This window comes from Centruroides vittatus, unplaced genomic scaffold (assembly GCF_030686945.1).
Source record: "Centruroides vittatus isolate TY-2023 unplaced genomic scaffold, ASM3068694v2 contig_409, whole genome shotgun sequence".
Classification (NCBI taxonomy): Eukaryota; Metazoa; Arthropoda; class Arachnida; order Scorpiones; family Buthidae; genus Centruroides; species Centruroides vittatus.
This window is the reverse complement of record NW_027122221.1, coordinates 435,760-456,394: the sequence shown is the minus strand read 5'-3', so window position 1 is coordinate 456,394 and position 20,635 is coordinate 435,760. Positions and strand designations below refer to the sequence as shown.

Below are 20,635 nucleotides of genomic sequence, written 5' to 3'. Positions count from 1 at the left end.
ACTGGTAATTCAGCAACAGCTTGTCTTGTTGATATGTTTTTATTAGTTATAAGCGTCAAAACTTGTCTCTCATTCTTGAATGTTAAACATTTAGGCAGTCCTTACTTCCTTTTTTACCTGTAATTTTCACCTTGTTGCAAAATGTTTAGAATAGCATTCATAGCTCAATTTACAGCTGCATCAATTTGCCTCAGAGATGTTTGAACCACTCAAATAATAAATTTTACATATTTCTTGCTCCTGAAGTACAGTTCCATGAGGCATTGTTGAAAATGTTTATATAACATTAAATAAAACATTCAAAAAAGCCACCAAGACAGTTAAAATTGATGACATCTAACGTAGTGGTAATATTTTAAATTATTATTATGATAAATTAATTTTTAAGAGACTTAAGTGGTGTACCTATACTTTTGTAACACATCAAAAAATGAATATTTGTGAAAAAAAATTATGCTGCTTTATGAAATGTAAGAAAACCTAATAAAATAATAATAAAAATAATTAATAATATTTCCAGTAGTAATTTCAAAATAAATTTTGAAAAAACAAAATTTATGGTGTTCCTATACTTTTGTAACAGACTGTACATCAGGAATAATGTGTTAAATTTCATTTCAGGAATCATGTGTATAATTACAACACATTTATGTTAAGTAAAAACAGCTGTTAAAAAAATACGCAAAAACTTTTCGTTCAAATCCCAATAAAATTACTGTAATACAGTAGTCGTATTTTGCTATTCTGCATTGCATATGTTTATTTTAAAATTTTTTATCCATTCTAGGCTTGTTAACTTCTTGTTTAATTTGTGTTAAATCAGACAGTTACCAATTTTTCCGTTAAATGGCTTGATTTTCCTTTCTGTTTCCTCGTTGGACAGGTTTCACTGTATACAGGTTAATTTACATTACTTTTTGCAAAAGATTCAATTGACCGAAGAAATTTTCTGTTAATGACAAGATTTTGCTATATACAGGTTCCATTATAGATATGTTTGACTGTATCTTATAGTCAATTGTATTACATTTACACTAGGAATATTAAACTTGTTTAGAAAATAATCACATTTAATGTTAAATGAGTTTAACTGTTATGCTGTTCATGATAATCATGAAGTTACTTAAAGCATTTTTTGTCACAAGGCATGATGACTGCATTTGTTATTGCATTAAATAGCAATAAACATTAATTAAAATACAAAATCAGTTTAATGTACCTAATCTACAATGTTATAAACATGTATTGAAATCATAATGCTGATCAAAATGATATCCAAATTTTTAGATATCAAAATTATATTTCTGAAGCAACAGAAAATTAGTGGTGGCACATTTGGTTTTGTTTAAGACCACTGTCCATTGAGAAAGCTTGATTATTCTACAATGAAAGTAAACTTTTTAGAGATAACTGTTTTTAAATGACCAATGTCTCCTAACAACTAGATTAATAGTATATACACTTATTCCATAATTTAAGGAATTCAAGATTACAGTACACATATTTGCCACTGTTCTAAAGGTGTGTACAAATTTACTGATAACAGAATCTGTGTAAAAGCATTTTACATCAGTTCATTGTAAGAGGTTGTTATTGTGTTACATATGCAAATGTTATTATTGCTTTGTAATCACAAAAGACAATTTGTAAGCAGTAATTTTGGGTTAAAGAAGATATATTGATGACATTATGCATGGCAGGATTATCGGGAGATAAGAGGTTGGCCAAACTCAGAGACAGGTGTCATAGGAACCAAATGTGTTATCTACAGGCTTTAGTGATAGTTCCAATGTAACCAAGATGCTCAAAGGCAATAAATTGAAGGCAATGTTCTACATGTATTATCACTCAAGATAATACTTGTAGCACATTTTTTCAATTTTGAATGTTTGATAAATGGAACAGCTTTTATTTGAAGAAGGCTTTAAATACAGTCAAAAATATTTGTAATTAAGAATAAATGTTGCTGGAATAAGTAAGAATGGTGCATATCAGTGTTAATTGAAAAGTTCCAGTTAATTCATTAACTTTGTGTAAATATACATAATAATTTAATAATAAATGAACTGTTTTTTTGGTTAACTATTGGGTGTAGTCACTCTCCATTTGAATCCACAAGCTGCACCTTCACCATTGCATTGAAATTGTTAGTGAGATTTGCAGACTGGCCAGCCATTGCTTGGGTGAAGATTACTTGATGTCAGAAGATCACAGTTATCATGTGTACATGCTATTTTAGCATGAAATTTTCATACAAAATAACTACAGTAGAGTGTCGTTTATCCGAAAGCTGATCAACCGAAAGCTTTCCTGTCGGACTGTGTCGTGCCGAATCGAACGTTTTTGATACTAGATTAACCTAAAGTATATATTTTTTTGTTTTTATATTTTTCAATACATTTATTTTGTTTGTAAAAAATAAAGAAATAATTTTTAACGATACAATAGCCACAATTATTATTATAAAATTTTCGTTAGGCTTAAAATCGACGAAAATTCAACGCGAAGCGACGTGCAATGGAAAAAAATTTCAACATGGGATAGGTTAATATATTTTTTCGTACAAAATCGGTTATCTGAAAAATAAGTTATTCGAACAACCCCAGTCCCCAATTGATTAGGATAAACGACGCTCTACTGTATTGTATTATTAAATGATCTGCCAGATTATTTATTAGACTATTTACAATCCAATAGATTATTTGACAATATTAGTTGAATTGGGTTATATAAGTTGCTAATTACACAAGCCACATCTTACTGTTGTACTACTATTTGCTTTTGCTTACTAAATATGGTACAGAAGTCTTTTTACATTGTATTAGAAATTAATGACATTCTTTTTTCAAAATGTATTCTAATAAACGCATATGTATTTGAGGGAAGGCATTTTATTTGTTCTTTACCTCGTATATGTGGTTTTAGTTTATATGATCTGTCTGTAGTAAATAGATCATACAATATCATATATGAGAATTTGCCAAAATACAAAACAAATAATGTAGCAAATGATTATGATGCACTTGTAATCATGCATCTAATAGACATTTTACAGTATATAAGAGTGCATTTGATAGACAGTTAACTATTGTTGGCCATGTCAATAACCATGGCCTAGACCGGTGAACTTGTAGCCTATACAATGATTTCAAGGTACCTACATTGAATGTTTAGAAAATATCAATGTTTTATAAACTAAAGTAACGCTGCATCAGCATGTAGTCGGAATGAAGCTGCTTGCACCTTTATTTTCTAGATTATGAGGGAGAAAAGAAACACAGAATCATTCGTTCTCAACAATATATTTGATTTCTATTGGATCATTTAAAGGTACAAATATAAGGTCAGAATAAGGCATTAATTAATTGCTATGCTAACGTTTCATGAAATTCTGTCTATCACTGCGGGCCTTGGACTTACAGATTGACTCGTAGCGATCTTTATTGTAACTCTAAAAATATTGAGTCAGTTATTTTTTTCACTCGACTCAATGTAACATGGGTAAGACCGATAGCTGTCTCTTTTTTCCCTATATCTATTTTGATTTTTGGAAGAGTTAATCCCTGTGATTTATGTATAGTCATCGAATATGCTAAGGTAAGGAGAAACTGTCTACGAGATTGCAATATACTGCCATTGTTCGAAGAGCGTATTATGGGGATTATTGGAAACAGATTACCATAGATGAAAGGTCCTTGATAGCTATTGAATTCTACTAAAATAAACAGAGGAAGAGCTGGAGGGCGAGCATTAGGAGCATATATAATGTAGCGTATAGTTCCTAGTGAACCATTGACGAGACCTCCTTGCACCCATAAGTTGACTCTTGGCATGATTAACTGAGAGATACAAATACTTGGAGAGACCAAGAGCTGAGTCGTCTTTGGACGAAGGTGGGGCAATATCTGGAGTGTTTTCGGATGCTATACAAGCAAGAGGGCATCCAGTTGACTGCAAGTAGTCTTTGTTGCTTTGTTTAACTTGCTCGTTTGTTGGATATAGCCGTTTGGAACTGATTGAGTTCATCTCTGGATAAATAGGCTCAATTTCTTGTCGTCAGAATGTTCAGATCTGTATCAGAGAAATCACCCGAAGCGAGATGTTGTAAGACATCTGTGAAGGAACTATCTGTGCTATTTTGTCTATGAGAATTACTAAGTTCAATGAACTTCTCAAAAGAATCAAATGGGAATGTAATGTAATGTCCCAACAATCCCAACAAGATCCCTACCTTGTTGGAACATTACATTGTAAAAAACACTCGAGTAGAGAGGAGTATCTTTAACAGGAGGAAGCTGACGAAAATCACCAAACAAATAGATAAAGAATCCACCAAATGGCTCATTTTTCTCGGGATTTATCTCCCTCAATCTTCTCTCGATCATGTAAAGCATTCTTGCAGCAATCATGGACATTTCATCGATGATGATGAATTTGAGCAACTTCATCTCAATCTGGAATCTCTGTGCAGCTTCTCCGGTTAATGTTACCCTAGGATCCAAAATGGCGGCGGGGGAAATTTTTCCCTACGTTGGAGACTGCGACGGGGAAAAAAAATTTTCCCTCGATTCAAGATGGCTGCGTTTCCGGCCGCCATCTTGAATTTCTCTGCACACTCCGCGGATATTAACCGAAATAAACAATAAAAAAATAAAGAATTTTTTTACTCACTTTTCGATGGTGGTTGCCTGCTTCTTCCTATCTTTTTTTTTTCTTTCCGAACGTATTTTTAAATATACGCCCTTTCTCGTACTTTCTTTTACATATTACGGTCTCGTCGATTTCCACCGTTTTATTCGGCACTCCTTTTTTAAACGATGTCAAATTACTCAAAGCTATAAGCAATACCAACCGTATGTGATTGGACCAATCGACTCCTGTTTTTCTGGATTTGCCCACCGCAATCGCCGAGGTCGTCGCTGTACATTCCAGACATAGTTAGTGCCATATAAACGACATAATGCAACTCCAAGAAATGTGGCCAAATTTACTTTTAAATGTTCCATCAAAGGCAGAGGTCTTCGTTCCGCACTTACTACATCGCAAGAAACAGTTTTCTCTATTACTCCGATAGTATAATTTGCATAAAGAATCGCAATGAATGCAAACGGACTCGGTCGGCTGTATGCCTAATTTTACAGCAAATTTCAATGCGTTATCGATACTGGGAGGCAAACCTGGTTCCAAAAAGTCGTCTTCAATTAACATGGAGAAATCACGGGTGGTGCATTTCGACCAAAATTCGTTGTTGCAACTCAAATCTGCAAAACTACTCATTATCGAACAATTGCAAATAAACTATACGTTTACCGATAATAAATTGTGCGAGAATGAAATATCGTAACGAAATAAAACAGCAATTATTCCAATACGCAATTCGTCGCAACACTACAGCAAACGATTCCAACTGGAAACTAGTCGATTTGCATAAAATTGCCCGGAAAGGAACAGAATCACGTCGTAGATCATGCATTTGCATATTCGTTCGTAACACCCCTACGTATTTCCCGCCGATTTTACTCTTGCACGACGCTACGAAAAAGCTCCCTCTACCGTCACAAATACACACTACCGTCCGTTTCGAGGTTACAGGAAACTCGGCCACATCGAACACAGGGTCGAAACCGAACGGGGAAAAATTCTCAATGGCGTCGACGTCACGACTCTAGGGAAAATTTTTTTCCCTGTAGTAGTCTCTGAAGTAGGGAAAAATTTCCCCCGCCGCCATTTTGGATCCTAAGGTAACATTAACCGCTTCTCCATTTAGAGATCGAAATTTCGTACTAACGATAGGAAGACGAAGGAGAGAATGGATCGTAAAGCCATCAATATTGATCGCTGCTGCTTCATGTTATAGAATAATAAGTGAAAAAAAGAAAACTTTTTTAAACTTATTATTCTATAAATTTATGATTCTTTATATTTATTGTGTATCTAGTTAGCGATAACATTTACCTTTCAAAATTACTGTTTTAATGCTTGTCATGTTTTCCGACCACTAGATGACGCTTCTACACGTGCGTGCAGGAAGCGACTAACACTTGACTTCATGCATTCCTTGTCAACATTATAACTCTAGAATGAGTTGTCCGATCTTGATGAAATTTTCTACAACGACTCATCATCACTCGAGGACGAACTGATTAAAATTTCAACTCTCAAAAATGATCCATACTGAAGAAAAACCCTATCTCCAGTTCTACAAAAACGGATCATTTTTGAAAGTTGAAATTTTAATCAGTTCATCCTTGAGTGATGGTGAGTCGTCCAAGAAAATTTCATCAAGATCGGACAACTCATTCCAGAGTTATTTTGTTGACAAGGAATGCACGAAGTCAAGTATTAGTCGTCACTACGTTTCGACAATAAATTTATAATCAATTAACATAATTGTTATTTTAGAATATAAATAAAATTATTTAACTTGACCTTTTTATTTTTCTAATGGTGTGAGAGTGTTTAAGTCATTAAATTTATTTTAAAATTAAAAATTACTCTCTAATATTTTTATAATTATAAATATTTTGAATGATTTGCAATAAGTTGAAAAGTTTGTTATTAATGATTAATTTTCTGTTTTAGTAAAAATACGTGATGTCAGATTTTATTGATAACGAGGCTGAAGAGTCATCAGATGAAGAGGCAATTTTAAATAAAAAAAGAAAAGTAGAATCGGATGAAGAAGCCGAAGCGGTCGTTCCAACAAGACGTCGTAATGATGACGACGACGAAGAGGATGAAGAGGAGGAAGATGGTAAAGTTAAACCTATAATAATAATTAAATTTACATAAATTATGATGATGCAAAATATGATAACACAATATTAGTTTAAATCAACCTCTTCGAGTAATTTACATTTCCACTTTTTTGACAATTGACTAATAGAACTATACAAGATAAATATTAGGAAGGAAAGTATTCTATGCCATGGCAGAAATATAAATCTTTAACAATGTTACAGTTAAATCCCAACCAAAAACAAATTACTTAAAATATAAGCTGACTGAAACAAAAAGAAAAAATAACCATTATAAATTGTGATGTAAAGAATATGCCAAATGATAAATCATTATTTTATTAAATTTAAGTTTGTTTAATGTAATAAAAAAGTTGGTATTGTTTGGTCCAGCTAGTGAGTATTTGAATTGAACAGCACTGCTTCGTGGCAATTATTATTATTATTATTTTTTTTTTTTCAAATTCCATGGAACTATCTTTTGTTATTCAATGCTGAACTTTTAACTGTGTTATTAATGTTTGTCTTTTGTGAACATAGAATAAATATACCAGTTAATGGGGAGGGGTTTTGTTGTTCTAATTTTCTGTTTTATAGTTCACTGCTTAAGCATAGCGCACACCAGGTATTGCCATAAATATATTGACAAACATCTTCAAAATAAATTGTATTTATAATATTTTATTGGTATTTGCAGTTAATTGCTAGTGTCCACCAACTCTGTAGTGTAAAATTGAAAAATTGTTTTAAAATTGTTCAGAGCAACATTTACTGGATGCAGGCTGCAAGTGAACTTTGTAGGTTTCTGAAGAGTTTTATGTATTTTTCTATGTTGCAGGTATTAATCTTGCTGAGTACCAACATATTTCATAACTTCTAGTACACTAGATACTAAAATAATATATGCAGGGATCACTCTAAAAAATTTAAAAATATCACCAACCATTCACCAGTTTTAAATTTTTTTGCCACCAATAATTATTCATTGCCATCAGTTTTACTTACTAATTAATCCAGGTTCTGGTAGCCTTATCAGTTTGAAATATGGAAAACAAAAATAACATGTTAAGGCATCACTTAGAAGGAGAGGATCAGACATTCGGGACTTTGATTTGAAACAAAATGTGATGAGCACATAGCCTTAAACACAAATAGCTCTTTGTCTAAAAAATGGTCCTCTGAACATTTAAGGCTTAGCTTATAAGTATTTGAAAGTTTCAAGTTTCTGAGCAGTGATAGTCAAGTGGATAGGATGTGAAGCACTGGAACTAGATGGTTTAGGTTCGAAATTTTAGTTTAGGTTTGCTTTTTTTGTGTGTAACATTATTATTTTATTTTACCGCATCATTAGCATTATTATTACTAGTATTGTTCCTCGTGTTTAAAGTTTATAAAATGAGAAATTAAAAATTATGATGTCATTTTCTGTTTAGCGAAAACAAGTCTCTGTAGATTAACTCTTTTATGTTGTTAAATAAAATTTTTATTTTTTCATATTTATTTTAAGACATGATAGTATTATGAAATTTGAAGTGTAGCAAACAAGAGTGCATGAGGAAACTGTTCATAATATTAACAATTAAAAAAATAAAATGCCGCCACTATACTAGCCTATTTTCATATCATTTGTCTTCTTATCCATATACAGTAACAGCTTATCTGAAGCTTGTGAGGACATAGTATGTAAAATATGTAAAAATAAATGTGAAGAAATAAAAGTTTTATTTAATGATGTAAAAGAGTTAAATTTACAGAAGTTTGTTTTCACTAAACAAGAAATGATGTCATAATTTTTAATGTTTTGTTTTATAAGTTTTAAACATGAGAAATAATAATAGTAATAAGAAAGCTAATGATGTGGTAAAATAATGAAATAATAATAATGAAAAAAACAAAATGAAACTAAAATTACAAAGGTTCAAACCTATATCATCTAGCACCAATACTTAGCATCTTATCCATTCAGTTATTGCTTTGTTTTGTTTCTTTTTTCAAAATATTTACATTTATTTACAGAACAGTTTTATACATATTCTTGCAGTTCAGGAAGTGAGACATATTGCTTTTGCAGTGCAAATGACTACATACATTTGGAAACAGTGTTACAATTTTTGTTTTGAATTAAAGAAAAAAAATATACAATATATTTGAGTTAGTTACATTTCAACAATCAGTCTTTTACAGTATGTAGGATTATTAGTTTGTTTGTGTTTTCAGAGACCTATATAATTTCTGTTATTTTCCATTTTTCAGCAATTTTTTTCTTCTTTGATTTGGGTTATTTTCGTTTATTCTTTCTAGTAGCCACTGTAGATGGTACTTGAATTTTGCAGTTGTTGTTGTTTCATCGGTATTGTGGAAATATTCAGTGTTTCTGGTTTTCCAAATTGCTTCAAATGCTGTTATTAGGATACATAATTTATTTCTTTATTTTGCACATTATGAAGCCATTGTAGTTTGTTTATGTTTGTTGGTTTTTTGATATTCCTGAATTTTTTCAAGAATTCCCATATCTTTTTTGTATGGGTGCATTGGAGGAAAGCATTCTCTACAGATTCCATAGTTTGGCATATGAGACAGTTATCTGTGGAAATTAATCATTTGTTTTTTTACCAGCATTTGTAGGAAGGCAGTTATGATGGACAGTTATGATCATCCAGATGATTGTTTTGGCATTGTTGCTTACTTTTAGTTTCAAAATGGTTTTGATTATGTTGTTGTTTGGGTAGTAGATTGTAGCTATTCCGTTTTGGGGTTTTGGTATGTAAATATCTACCAGTTTGACATATAATTTGTTAGGTTCTGATGACAGTATCTGTTTATCAGATAAATGCCCTTTTAGCACCCTGTAACACTAGATTACTTCTTGTAGGATTGCTGGAGCTTCAATCTGTCAGTTATTGCTGCTGAAGACACTGATATATTTGGGATGTCGGACTGTATGTATGCTTTTGCTAAACCCACTCAGCTATCAGTGCTCAGAGATGTGAAATTTTCAAAGACTTTTCAGAGATGCATTTTTGGGAAATGCTTGAGAAGTGAGTTCTATTATTTGGACAAGGAGCTGCTTGTGTTTAAGGCTATGTGCTCGCCGAATTTTGTTTAAATTGGAGACTCAAATGTCTGACTCCCTGCTTGTTAGCAATAGGAATTATTTTTGAACTAATTTTTTAATGAATAATTCCAAATAACACATTTGATCACAATGTTTAAACAGTATTTCACTGGTTCTGTCATGTCAAAATTTTTGTTTTAGTCTACTGAGAACACATCCAAGTGAAAAAAGTGACCCCAAAACGTTCCCAAATTTTCTGTCAGTCAATAAAAAATTCCAGTCTGCAAATGCCAGGCAGCATTGTGCAAAAGTGCCTTTGGTTTTCAGTGTCACTTCCTACTTTTTTGCCCAAATTTGCCGCACGACATCACAAAATTTCTAGGTATACAGTGCACGAGACTCCCATCACATGGGAGCTAGAATTTCTGCTGTTTTTCCTGAAGTGTGATTTGTAATTTGTGATTCAGTTTCATGCTGAAAGTCAAAATAAGCAGACTAGAGTTTTTATCACTACTTCCAATCACCACCTTAAAAACTATTGTCAAGTGGCGATTTTGGTGCTATGCTGCATGGCCCTCGCTAATGATATCCAAACTAGTAATATATGGTTTATTGCCATCTTTTCCTAGTCAACTTTAGTTTGAATGTTCTTTGTCACAAATATCATCTTAATTAGTGTTACAAAATGGCACAGGCAAAAAACAAGAAACAAATTATGGTATCAAAGCTTCTGGGACTGCATTTTAGGAGCTCAAGGGTTGTGATTTGTTCATGAATGCTTTAGATGATCATTCTGTTACTTATAATATAATCTGATATAACTTTTTTTATTATTAAGAAGGATATGGTTCTATAGAAATACCATGAAACATGCAATCAACTACTGTAATTAAATTTACTGTTGATTTTTTCTGTGAACTTTAAATTTGATTTTTCTTTTTATCATCAGGTTTTGAGAAATTCTGTATTCGAATTTTTTGAAATACTCAAAGTAATTTCAACTTATGAGTTAAAAATTGCCTATTAGTACATATGCATTAAAATTTTTAGATTTAATAAGAACTAAACATATGCTAAATCATATAAATTTTGTTACAATTTTTATTATTTTATTGAAAATTTAATCTAAAATATTAAGATACACCTTTTTTTTTAAAAACAGATGAGGACAAATTACGAGAAGAAATGAAAGATTTAATTAATGATGATGAAGAAGAAGAGGAAGAAGATGATGCTGAAGTTGATTCAGATGAAGATGTTGGTCGAAAAAGACGGAAACGTCATGGTAAGACTTACTAAAAATTTGATAAACTATTATATTATAAGAAAGATATAAAAACTATATAAGACTTCAGTTAAATTCTACGAATGAAAGAAAGTTTTATTGAAATGAAAATTAAAATATTGTTAAAACTAATTTTCACAATAAGCTCTATGTTCATTTATAGAATTATTGGAAACATTTTAAAAATTATTATGAATTAACAATATCTCATTTTTTTTGTCACATTGTAATCAAAGGTTTTTTAGGTTGTTTAATATAAAATTATTTTTTATTGATTATTTTTTAATCTAAATGTATTACTTCATAAGTATAATTTAAAATATATAGTATATGACAAAAGATAATGCTGGAATAAAGTGTAATTTATCAAGAAATAAATTTAATATTTGATCAACGTTATGCTGCACCAACCAAAAATTATATAAAAGTCTGTTGAAGAATGTATAATATGGGTTTATTATATAGATTTACTGTAAGAGCAACTATTACTTAAAAATGGAAATTTTCTTTAAGATTATATTAACTAAATTGAAATGTACTGTCTGGCTTAGAAGTTTAATTAGTAAAAGAAAAGTGTGTAAACTAAAAACTTATTATAATTTAATGAAAGAGGAGTTGTCTTTTAGTACAAAAATCTGTCAGATATTTTTACATAAAAATGCACTTTAATATGTACACCAACAGTGGTGTAGTAGATGTCCAATTTGTATTCCTCTTCAGTTACATATTCAATAACATATGAGGTGTGACATTCTTAATAATCTGACAGATTCTGTCTCTCAGATTATTCAAGTTATGTACAAATATACAATATACTTAATTATTCACAAAATCTCAGGAAAAAGTCCAGTATGATAAGAAACTATCTACTGTCTGGGAATTTCTGTCTATTCAGAAATTGTTTTATCTAAATTGCAAAGTGGTGAGGTGCCACATATTACTGAAAAATGGTACCAGGAGAAAGTTGAGTGATAGCAAAAGTTGCAGCATGTCCAAATAACTTGCTGCATTCACTGTGGCCTATCACATAGTCCTTTGTTAATGTGCACCTATTTTGCCATTCTATGCTTGTGCTAATAATCTCAGTCCCAAGGTATGGTATTTCTCACAAATGGTCACAAATGTTAACATAAAGTACATACTGACTGCGAGTCTGATAAGAACAAATACAACAAAAGTTGTACATTTTTCTTTTATTAAACTTCTAAGCCTGTATTATCTGAGAATATGAGAATGTAATTGAATTGAATGGTATTTGTTTCCAGTACTTATTTACTTTTAAAAAAAATAATTTCTTAATTACTGTTCATTGATTCTTTCTTTTTTGTTTATTAAGAATGTCAAATATTTTGTAGATATAGATTGATATTTTTTTACTTGAATTTGAGTTAAAACAACAAATTCATCAAATTTTAGCTATTCTGTAATGTGAATGTATGTTATTAATTTTTAATGCTTCTTTTTACAGATGATTATGATGATGCTCTGGAAGATGAAGATTATGATTTAATAGAAGAAAATTTGGGTGTTAAAGTTCAAAGAGTAATTATATACATATATAAACATCTTTAGGCTCGATAATTATATTGAAGCCGGATTAAAATGAATGCCAGATTAAATCAGGCTATATTACTTCTATTACTAATAATTAGGAGGAGATAGTGCCTAATGCCTACTTGTAGTTTCAAGTTATTCAGTATTTAATTATTAATAGTAGTGGTAATATAGGCTCATTTGGCTTCAAAGGGTAATTTTAGCAATAAGTTATCAGTTGTCAAAAAATTACTTAAGCTAAGAATTAATTAGTAAAAAGCAAAAAATATATTTAAGTTTTATTTTCAAGTTTCATGTTAGATTATAAAATAAGCAGAATTAAATTTTTTCTATTTAAAACAAATTTTTAAAATTTTTGATGAAATAGAGGTTTATATAGAAAATCTAGACAAATTTTCTCATTAGTGAATTGTTGAGAAATGCAAAAAATTACATTCTATTATTTTAAATCTATTTATTTTAATTAGTGACTAAGTTCTTAGAACTTATAAATAATATTTAATTTCAAATGTTGTTTTACATCTATAACATTGTCACAAAGTTTTATAGTACAATTATGAATAAAAGCAAATTGTCTCTATATGCAGATTAGTGACAAAATCCATCATTTTTAATTGTGTAATTATTCAGTTAGTTCTATTATCAATCAGATGCAAATAATTCCTTAATCATAATTTAAATAATACAATAAATAATCAAACAAATAAATAATTCATACAATTGATTATTGGTATTTATAATAATAAACGTCTGTTAGAATGAGTTTGAAATAAGTTTTTATTAATAACAAAATTGATATTACTTACTTTGAAATCAACTTATAAAATTACACCTTATAAAAGATTTTAATTTACTAGAATATAAATGACAGTGTATTGAAGCCCAATATATTACAGAGAAACTAAGTATGCATATTTGTGCATTGGTAATTGTTAGGTCTCCTGTAACATTTGTTATTTTTTAATTCATAGTTCGTTTTATAAATAAAGGTGAATATTTGGCCAAACCTTGTCAAAATAGGAGTCACATATTGCCTATCAGAAATATGTGAGCGTCATATCCTCTAAATGAATGGCTTTTTATGTTATATGTAAAAATACTATAGCTATCACTGTCCTGTAGTAAATGTTACTGTTACTTTTCTGGTACTTTACGAAGTTATTCGACTTCACGAATGTACCCTAGCTTTCAGTTGCCCTGTTCAAGATTAACTTGTGAGTTATCCTTACAGTCTGTGTGTATATATCACATAACAGTCAGCAAACTTATGAAAATATTATGTATGTGTAAATAGAATGTACCAAGAGCTGCAGAAATGGGCAAGAACCACATGCAGCTCACGATCTACTTGTTGGTCTCTCTGGATTATACCATAGAATAACTTAATGTTAATAATACAGGATTTTAAGATTATACAGGTTGTCCTCTACTTACGAACATTCGACTTATGAACTTTTGAAGTTACAAACAAAGCCGACAGATGGCCAGATAACATGAGCGTGAGTAGAGTACCTAGATATCAGAGTAGCGACATGAAGAAATAACGATTTTTTTTAGTTCAATAAAGCATTTTATTTGTAAAAATGCTTTATTAAACTAAAAAATCGTCATTTCTTAATGTAAACCCATAGACCACATGATGACAGTCGACAGAACATGTCTGCAATTACTCGTGTGTCGATACTCTGATATCTAGGTACTCTAAGCATGAGAGGTAGGTGAGAGGCTCTTAGTTTAGTAGAGTTTGGACTGTAGTCATGTGTCAATCGTGTGTAGTGTTATTTGTTTACTATTAAAGTGCAGTTGGTTATTTTTTATATACAGCCAAGTTTTACGTTAAAAACATTTACAGTACATACATATGTACATTTGTAGTTGTTTTAAATGAGTAATTTTAATAAATAATGTACATGTGATTGATTTGAATTTATACTTCCCTTTAACAATCTTAATTCAACATTATTCAAGTAGCCTAAACATTACATAATTGTAAAAACAACGTTGTATTTGAGTTTTTGCGCCAAACATCGTCTTTTCGAGTTACGAACTTTTCAACTTGCGAACGACCACTACGAACGGATTAAGTTCGTAAGTAGAGGACTTACTGTACATGAATTATGACCTAATATAGCATTAATATTCAATTTGAAGTTACATGAGTAAACAGTACAAAAGTTTATAAAAAGTTATTCATTAATTATATCAAATTTTATTAATTAAATAAAATTATATATTCTGTAAGGGATGAATAATAATAAAATAGATATTCATATTTTTTTTGTCAACTTACAGAAGAAAAAATTTAAACGTCTTAGACGTATTGAAGATGACGAAGAAAGTGATGCCGAAGAATCTCGTGACAGTATTGGAAAACAACCAGTTGATGATAGAGAAGCTATTGCAAATGAATTATTTGAACGATCAGATGCTGTAAGTTTTGTTATGATCTTGATTGTTTTTGAATTAAATAACAGTTACAAAATAAGTCATTGAACTTATATAGTCCAACCCATTATTACATTGTTATGCAAAGTTGCATTAATGCAGAGCAGATTTGCTATTTTATTGACAAGGGAGGATATACATTTCAGTGTTAATGACTGGTTAATACAAAGTGTCAGGTTTTAAGTTTTTTCAACTTTGTATTAACAGGGTTTGACTGTACTTAATTTTCAATTTAATATATGATTTGCAAATTATAATAATTTATATTAATTATTTTATTAATTTTGGATGATTAAAGGAAGCTGAAGGAGGGACTGCTCATGCTGGTGAAGAGGATGAGCAATTTAAAGATATTTCAGAATCTGAAGCAGAATCTGGTAATTATATATAATGCCTTAATATAATAAGAATATTTAATATTACAAATTACAAAGAATAGCTAGTATTTTAATAAAGCAGAAAATATTTCAAAGAAATGGTAATAAAATTGATTTAAAAAAATAAACTGTGTAAGTACCTTCCCCTGACTTAGAAATTTGCACATGAATAAAAGGAGTTTGTTGAGCAATTAAACCTGCCAGTTATTCAAATTTGGAAAATAACTGACTGAATATTAAAAGAAATCCCTTTTATTTCCAACTTGTAGAAAACAAAGTTTGAAATATAGTACATGTGATCATAATTGTAAAAAATAAAAAATATTCAAGTTGAAAACTCTGTCTTTAAAATTCACACAGAATCACAGTTTGGTTCTTAAGCTTTTGTGACATGTTTTATTATTTTTTAACCTCTCCTTCTGCAGCATACAAGAAGTCTTGAACTTGACATAGCATAGTAGACGTGAAGTACTGGCACACATTGTGTTGGATTCACAACTATTCTTCTTTTAAAATGGTCATCAATTGAATTTTGTCCCTTGACTTTCTTTTATGGACTTGTTTTTTGAGGAATAGCCATAAATCTTTATTGCATTCGTGTCCAGAGAATCGGGCAGCCAGACTGGTGTGTAATGGTTTCTTAACCATGCAGCATTGGTAGTCACAGTATGGACTTTAGCACCATCCTGTTAAAACAAGAAGTCACTTTCAGGAGCTAGTTAGTCAAGAAGTGAGAGGATGGTGTTGTTTAACAATCTCTGGTAGTCAACTGCCTTTGACATTGATCTATAAGGAATTATATTACCTACGCTAGCAACATTGAAACATCCCCATATTTACATCTTAAGTGGAAACTTGATCTGCTCTTTAGTGCAGCTTTTCTTCAGTCTTTTGTTTATTGTTCTGATGACCCTACTTCCAATTTTTCCATACAAGACCTAAAAAGATGACTTATCAGACCATATTATTTGACTAATCTTAATCTGTTCGATGCAGATGATCTTTAGCCCACTGATACTACTTCATTTCCTAGGCTTTTATTAGAAGGGGCTTATACTTACCTTTTTATGATCTGTAGTCATTCTCTTTTAGCCTTTTAATGGACATTTTGACTGAAATTGGCCTACCAATCTTTTCTTCCTGCAGCCTCTGTGTATGTTCCTGGTCACTGAGCCTTGATTTCTCAAATAAGCATGCAATCTCTGTCTGATGTAATCTTTTGTATTCCATTTCTTTTCTTTGGCACAATGGATCCAATGGATCCTGCTTAAGAAAGGATGACTGAGGATTTGGGAATGGAGAGGTTTCTCCCAATTTTTTTTTTTTAATCAGGATACCTGTTAAACATTTTTAAACAATCTTTCCTCTGATTTTGAGAGATAGTGTCAGCTTTCCCATGTTTGGCAGTACAAAAGACTGATGTTTGGACCTGTTTGATGTCAGTGCACTCATTTGCTGCAATGTGCAGCAGTTTGTGCTGGTAGAAAATTACGGGGAATGATGGAATATCCACTATTGCTAGGACTGTGAGTACTTCAAGGCCAGTGCTTTTACTATGTATGAAATGTTTTCACATGATCTCTGCAAGAAATGTTTAATTTTATCTCACTTTTTGTAAAACCAATGACATAAAACTGTTCTCTTCTGATTTGCATCATCTCCACATTCTCAATAATGATGCTTTTTCGTAAATGAGCAGAACATTTTCTGAGATGGGATTTTATGGGCTGCTAAATCAGTGGATGTGTATTAATTGTGTTCATCTGAAGAATAAGAATAAAACTAAAACTTAGAAAGGGGAATATCTTAGTCTTGATGACATCTGAATTCAAATTCTTTAGTATTATGATAAGTAATGACTAATTTATCAAAATCAACTATTATTGTTTTTTAATGTTACTTTTAACTTTAAAAACAATACTTTTTTCAATTATGTCATAATTATAAATTTTATGTATATTGTGTATGTATCTGTAAATAAATACTATAACTTTTTCTTAAAGATCCTGATGACTTTATTGTTGATGATGATGGACAACCAATTACTAAAGGGAAAAGAAAGCGCCATGTTAAATATACAGATGCGTAAGTATTTTTCATTACAAATTTATTATATATCTGAACGTGAATATAATAATCAATTTAATAAATAAATAAATAAATAAAAACTATTTTACTTTCTATAAACTGTTTTATATATTTTTATATGTAGGATATAGCAAAATTATTTAATTTAGTGTTTTCACTTGTAATTTTTAAACTTTTGAAATTTGTTTAAAGATATTTGACTTGATGGTTATGGGTTTAGAATATGATGATATAAATAAGATAAATTTAACTGTTACAATATTTTTATATTTAATATTTTAATTTGCCTAAATCAAAGAGTTATATTCAATTTTAAATGCACTTTTTTAAAACATGTGCTTAATGCCAAACAAAAACAGTTTTATTAATAATAGCATTATAATAAATTTCTAAATCTAAATTTTATTAGAATATAGTTTTTAAAAAACTGTTTCTGTTCTTGCACAAAAAAAGTGATGAGAATGGCTTAATAAATTGACTAGTCAAAAATCATATTGTGTTTAATCAATTTCCATTATCTTATATTCTACAACATTTCATAGTTGCATGTTAACTGAGTTGAGTGCAAAAGTGATGCATGAAACTGAAATTTGCAGCATTGTAAAGGTTTTAATATATAAAAATAAAGATTTAATTTGTGACAAAACAGTTTTATAGGACAATCGGTTACAAACTTGAGACACAGGATGTATAATTCTAAATTGGGGTTGTTCCATCTATATCAAAACAGTCGATATCAATAGACTTTCCAAAACTGTCAATAATAATTTAAAAATTTTCATAAATGGAAATTATGCCAGAAAACATCTGGTTAAATCATTCAGCTCTATATTATTGTCATTTGTGATCAGTTGTGATGTTTTTTAAAGTTATTAAAGTTTCGAAAAGATAATTTTAAAAGGTGTTTGAATTATGTTAATAAAAAATTAATAAAATTTTAAATGAGTTTTATAATTTTTATTTGCTTTTGAATTTGATTTTTTAAAAATTTGATTTCACTCAATGAAATGTCATACTTTTCTAATAATAATAATGGTTAATAAACTGTGCAATATATTATGTTCTAAAATTATAAATATTTGTGCAGTTATGAATAATAGATTGTGAATATTTTCACTTAAATTATTATTGCTATAGCTTTTTAATGTTTTGGGGATAAAAATAAGTTTTTGTAATAAAAACAAAAACTATATCTGTATAGGAAAAATGTTCTTCTAGTCTGGATTTTATTATTATTATTGATAGATATTATAATTCTATATTAAAATATATTTTAGTTATTCTTCTTTATAAAACAATCATTCATTCAGTTATCATGCAAATATAAAGTGTTTAATTATACAATATGAGAGAAAGTCAGGAAGATTAGTTTACATGTGAAAGTTCTGAGGCTTCAAACTTTAACAATTAATTTTTTAAATTTTATTATGTAGGTGACATATCCTTAAATCTTCTGAATTAGTATTTTATTTCAGAATTTATTCTCCTGTTCTAACTGTATTAGCCAAGTTTTTGTTTTTGTAGTTTTTTGAATATGGCATTAAAAATTAAATCAGTTATACTTTTTAAAGTATTGTTTTCAATTTTAATTTTTCAAACACATCAATCTTTGACCTTGAAACACAATTGTTCATAACTTATTATAAATGTTTTTATTTGTATGAATATATAACAATTTCTTTGAATTTCTTTTCTGTGATTTATTATTTGCTTATGAAAATATATAAAATAATTTAATAACAGAATAAGATTGTAATGTATTTCTAAAGGTAAAGTTAGAAAAGACTTATTTAAGAGTTTTTACATTGTCACTTTAATTTAAATAAAGTGATGTCCTTAAAGTTTTACATAATTATCCAAATACTACTTTTCATAATTTAATAGCAATTGTTTACCATTTGAACAATATCAAATATAAATAGTGATAATGGCCTTAAATCTTCAATATACTACATTGATACTATCTGCTAGTCTATGACTTGCTTATGATAATGCATCAGTCATTGTTATACTTAATTGCATACAAATGCTTTATCATAAAAATTTTTTAGCACAGAAACCATAATTTTCCATTTTCAGGGCACTTCAAGAAGCTCAAGATATATTTGGTGTTGACTTTGATTATAATGAATTTGAGCATTATGGTGAAGAATATGAAGAAGACATTGATGATGAAGAGGTAAATGTTTTAACATAATAAAAAATTACTATTTTAAAAATAATTGTTTTGTTAGAAAACTATTTTATTTAATTTTTTATATACTTAATCTGAATTTTGATGATTTTTGTTACTACCATTTCAAGATTTAGCTCTACGTAAATAAATTATTTTGTTTCAAGCTTATAGCTCTATTTTGTTATTTTTGAAAATGTATATGTGTGTGTATACACTATAATCTCCAAATAGCAGACACTGTTGTGATTGAGAAGTTTGTCTGCTATTCGGAGGTACATGCTGGTAGCCATATTGTATTTTTAACCTGGTCATTATAAAGTGACGAATACAATGGATTATGAAAATGTGAAATTTGCATTAGGAATGTGAATATATCGAAAAGTATACATAGCATATATAATTAAGATATATTACAGTATATTTGTAGTGATATTGGACCTACTCTTTCCCTCGACTGTGATCTTGTTGGCCTACATTTAATATCTCTACCAGCAGTCATAAAAGTAATAAACAAGGGTAGACAAAGAGTTGTAAAAAGAGAGAGGGTAGCTAAACAAGGGTAGACAGAGAGTCGTCATAAAAGGGGGAGAATAAATGGGGAAAACAGAGAGAAGAAGAGTGATGGGAGGATGGTAGAGTTAGTGACAAGAGAAGTGGTGGAGTTTGAAAGTGGGCAAGGAAGGATAAGAAGAGTCTCATTAATTGTGTGGGATTGAGTTTTTACCATATACGATCAAGTATGATTAAAGTTTGTTTTTTTGTTAAGATATTTGACTGTTTCAATTAGGTACGACGAACCGGCAGGAGGGAATCCATGAATGCAGGCAGGATTCTCTACAATGTTATTTATTTTTTGGCTGTAAAAATCTTGTTTTAATTGAATTTCATTCGAATGTCATGAAGGCGATTTGCTATCCA

The 20,635-nt window shown here is 29.8% G+C and overlaps 1 protein-coding gene across 2 annotated transcripts in view; it reads left to right on the top strand.

Annotated features, from left to right (window-relative positions):
* Spt6 (transcription elongation factor Spt6) overlaps positions 1–20,635 on the top strand; it is a 79,774-nt gene that overhangs the window by 6,891 nt on the left and 52,248 nt on the right. For both annotated transcript variants that reach the window (XM_067271933.1, XM_067271932.1), the window contains exons 2-8: positions 6,583–6,754; positions 10,955–11,077; positions 12,546–12,619; positions 14,924–15,061; positions 15,375–15,453; positions 17,457–17,538; positions 19,621–19,720. In XM_067271933.1, coding sequence (XP_067128034.1) covers positions 6,595–6,754; positions 10,955–11,077; positions 12,546–12,619; positions 14,924–15,061; positions 15,375–15,453; positions 17,457–17,538; positions 19,621–19,720 — 756 coding nt within the window. In that variant the 5' untranslated portion in view covers positions 6,583–6,594. The remainder of the gene's footprint in view (positions 1–6,582; positions 6,755–10,954; positions 11,078–12,545; positions 12,620–14,923; positions 15,062–15,374; positions 15,454–17,456; positions 17,539–19,620; positions 19,721–20,635) is intronic.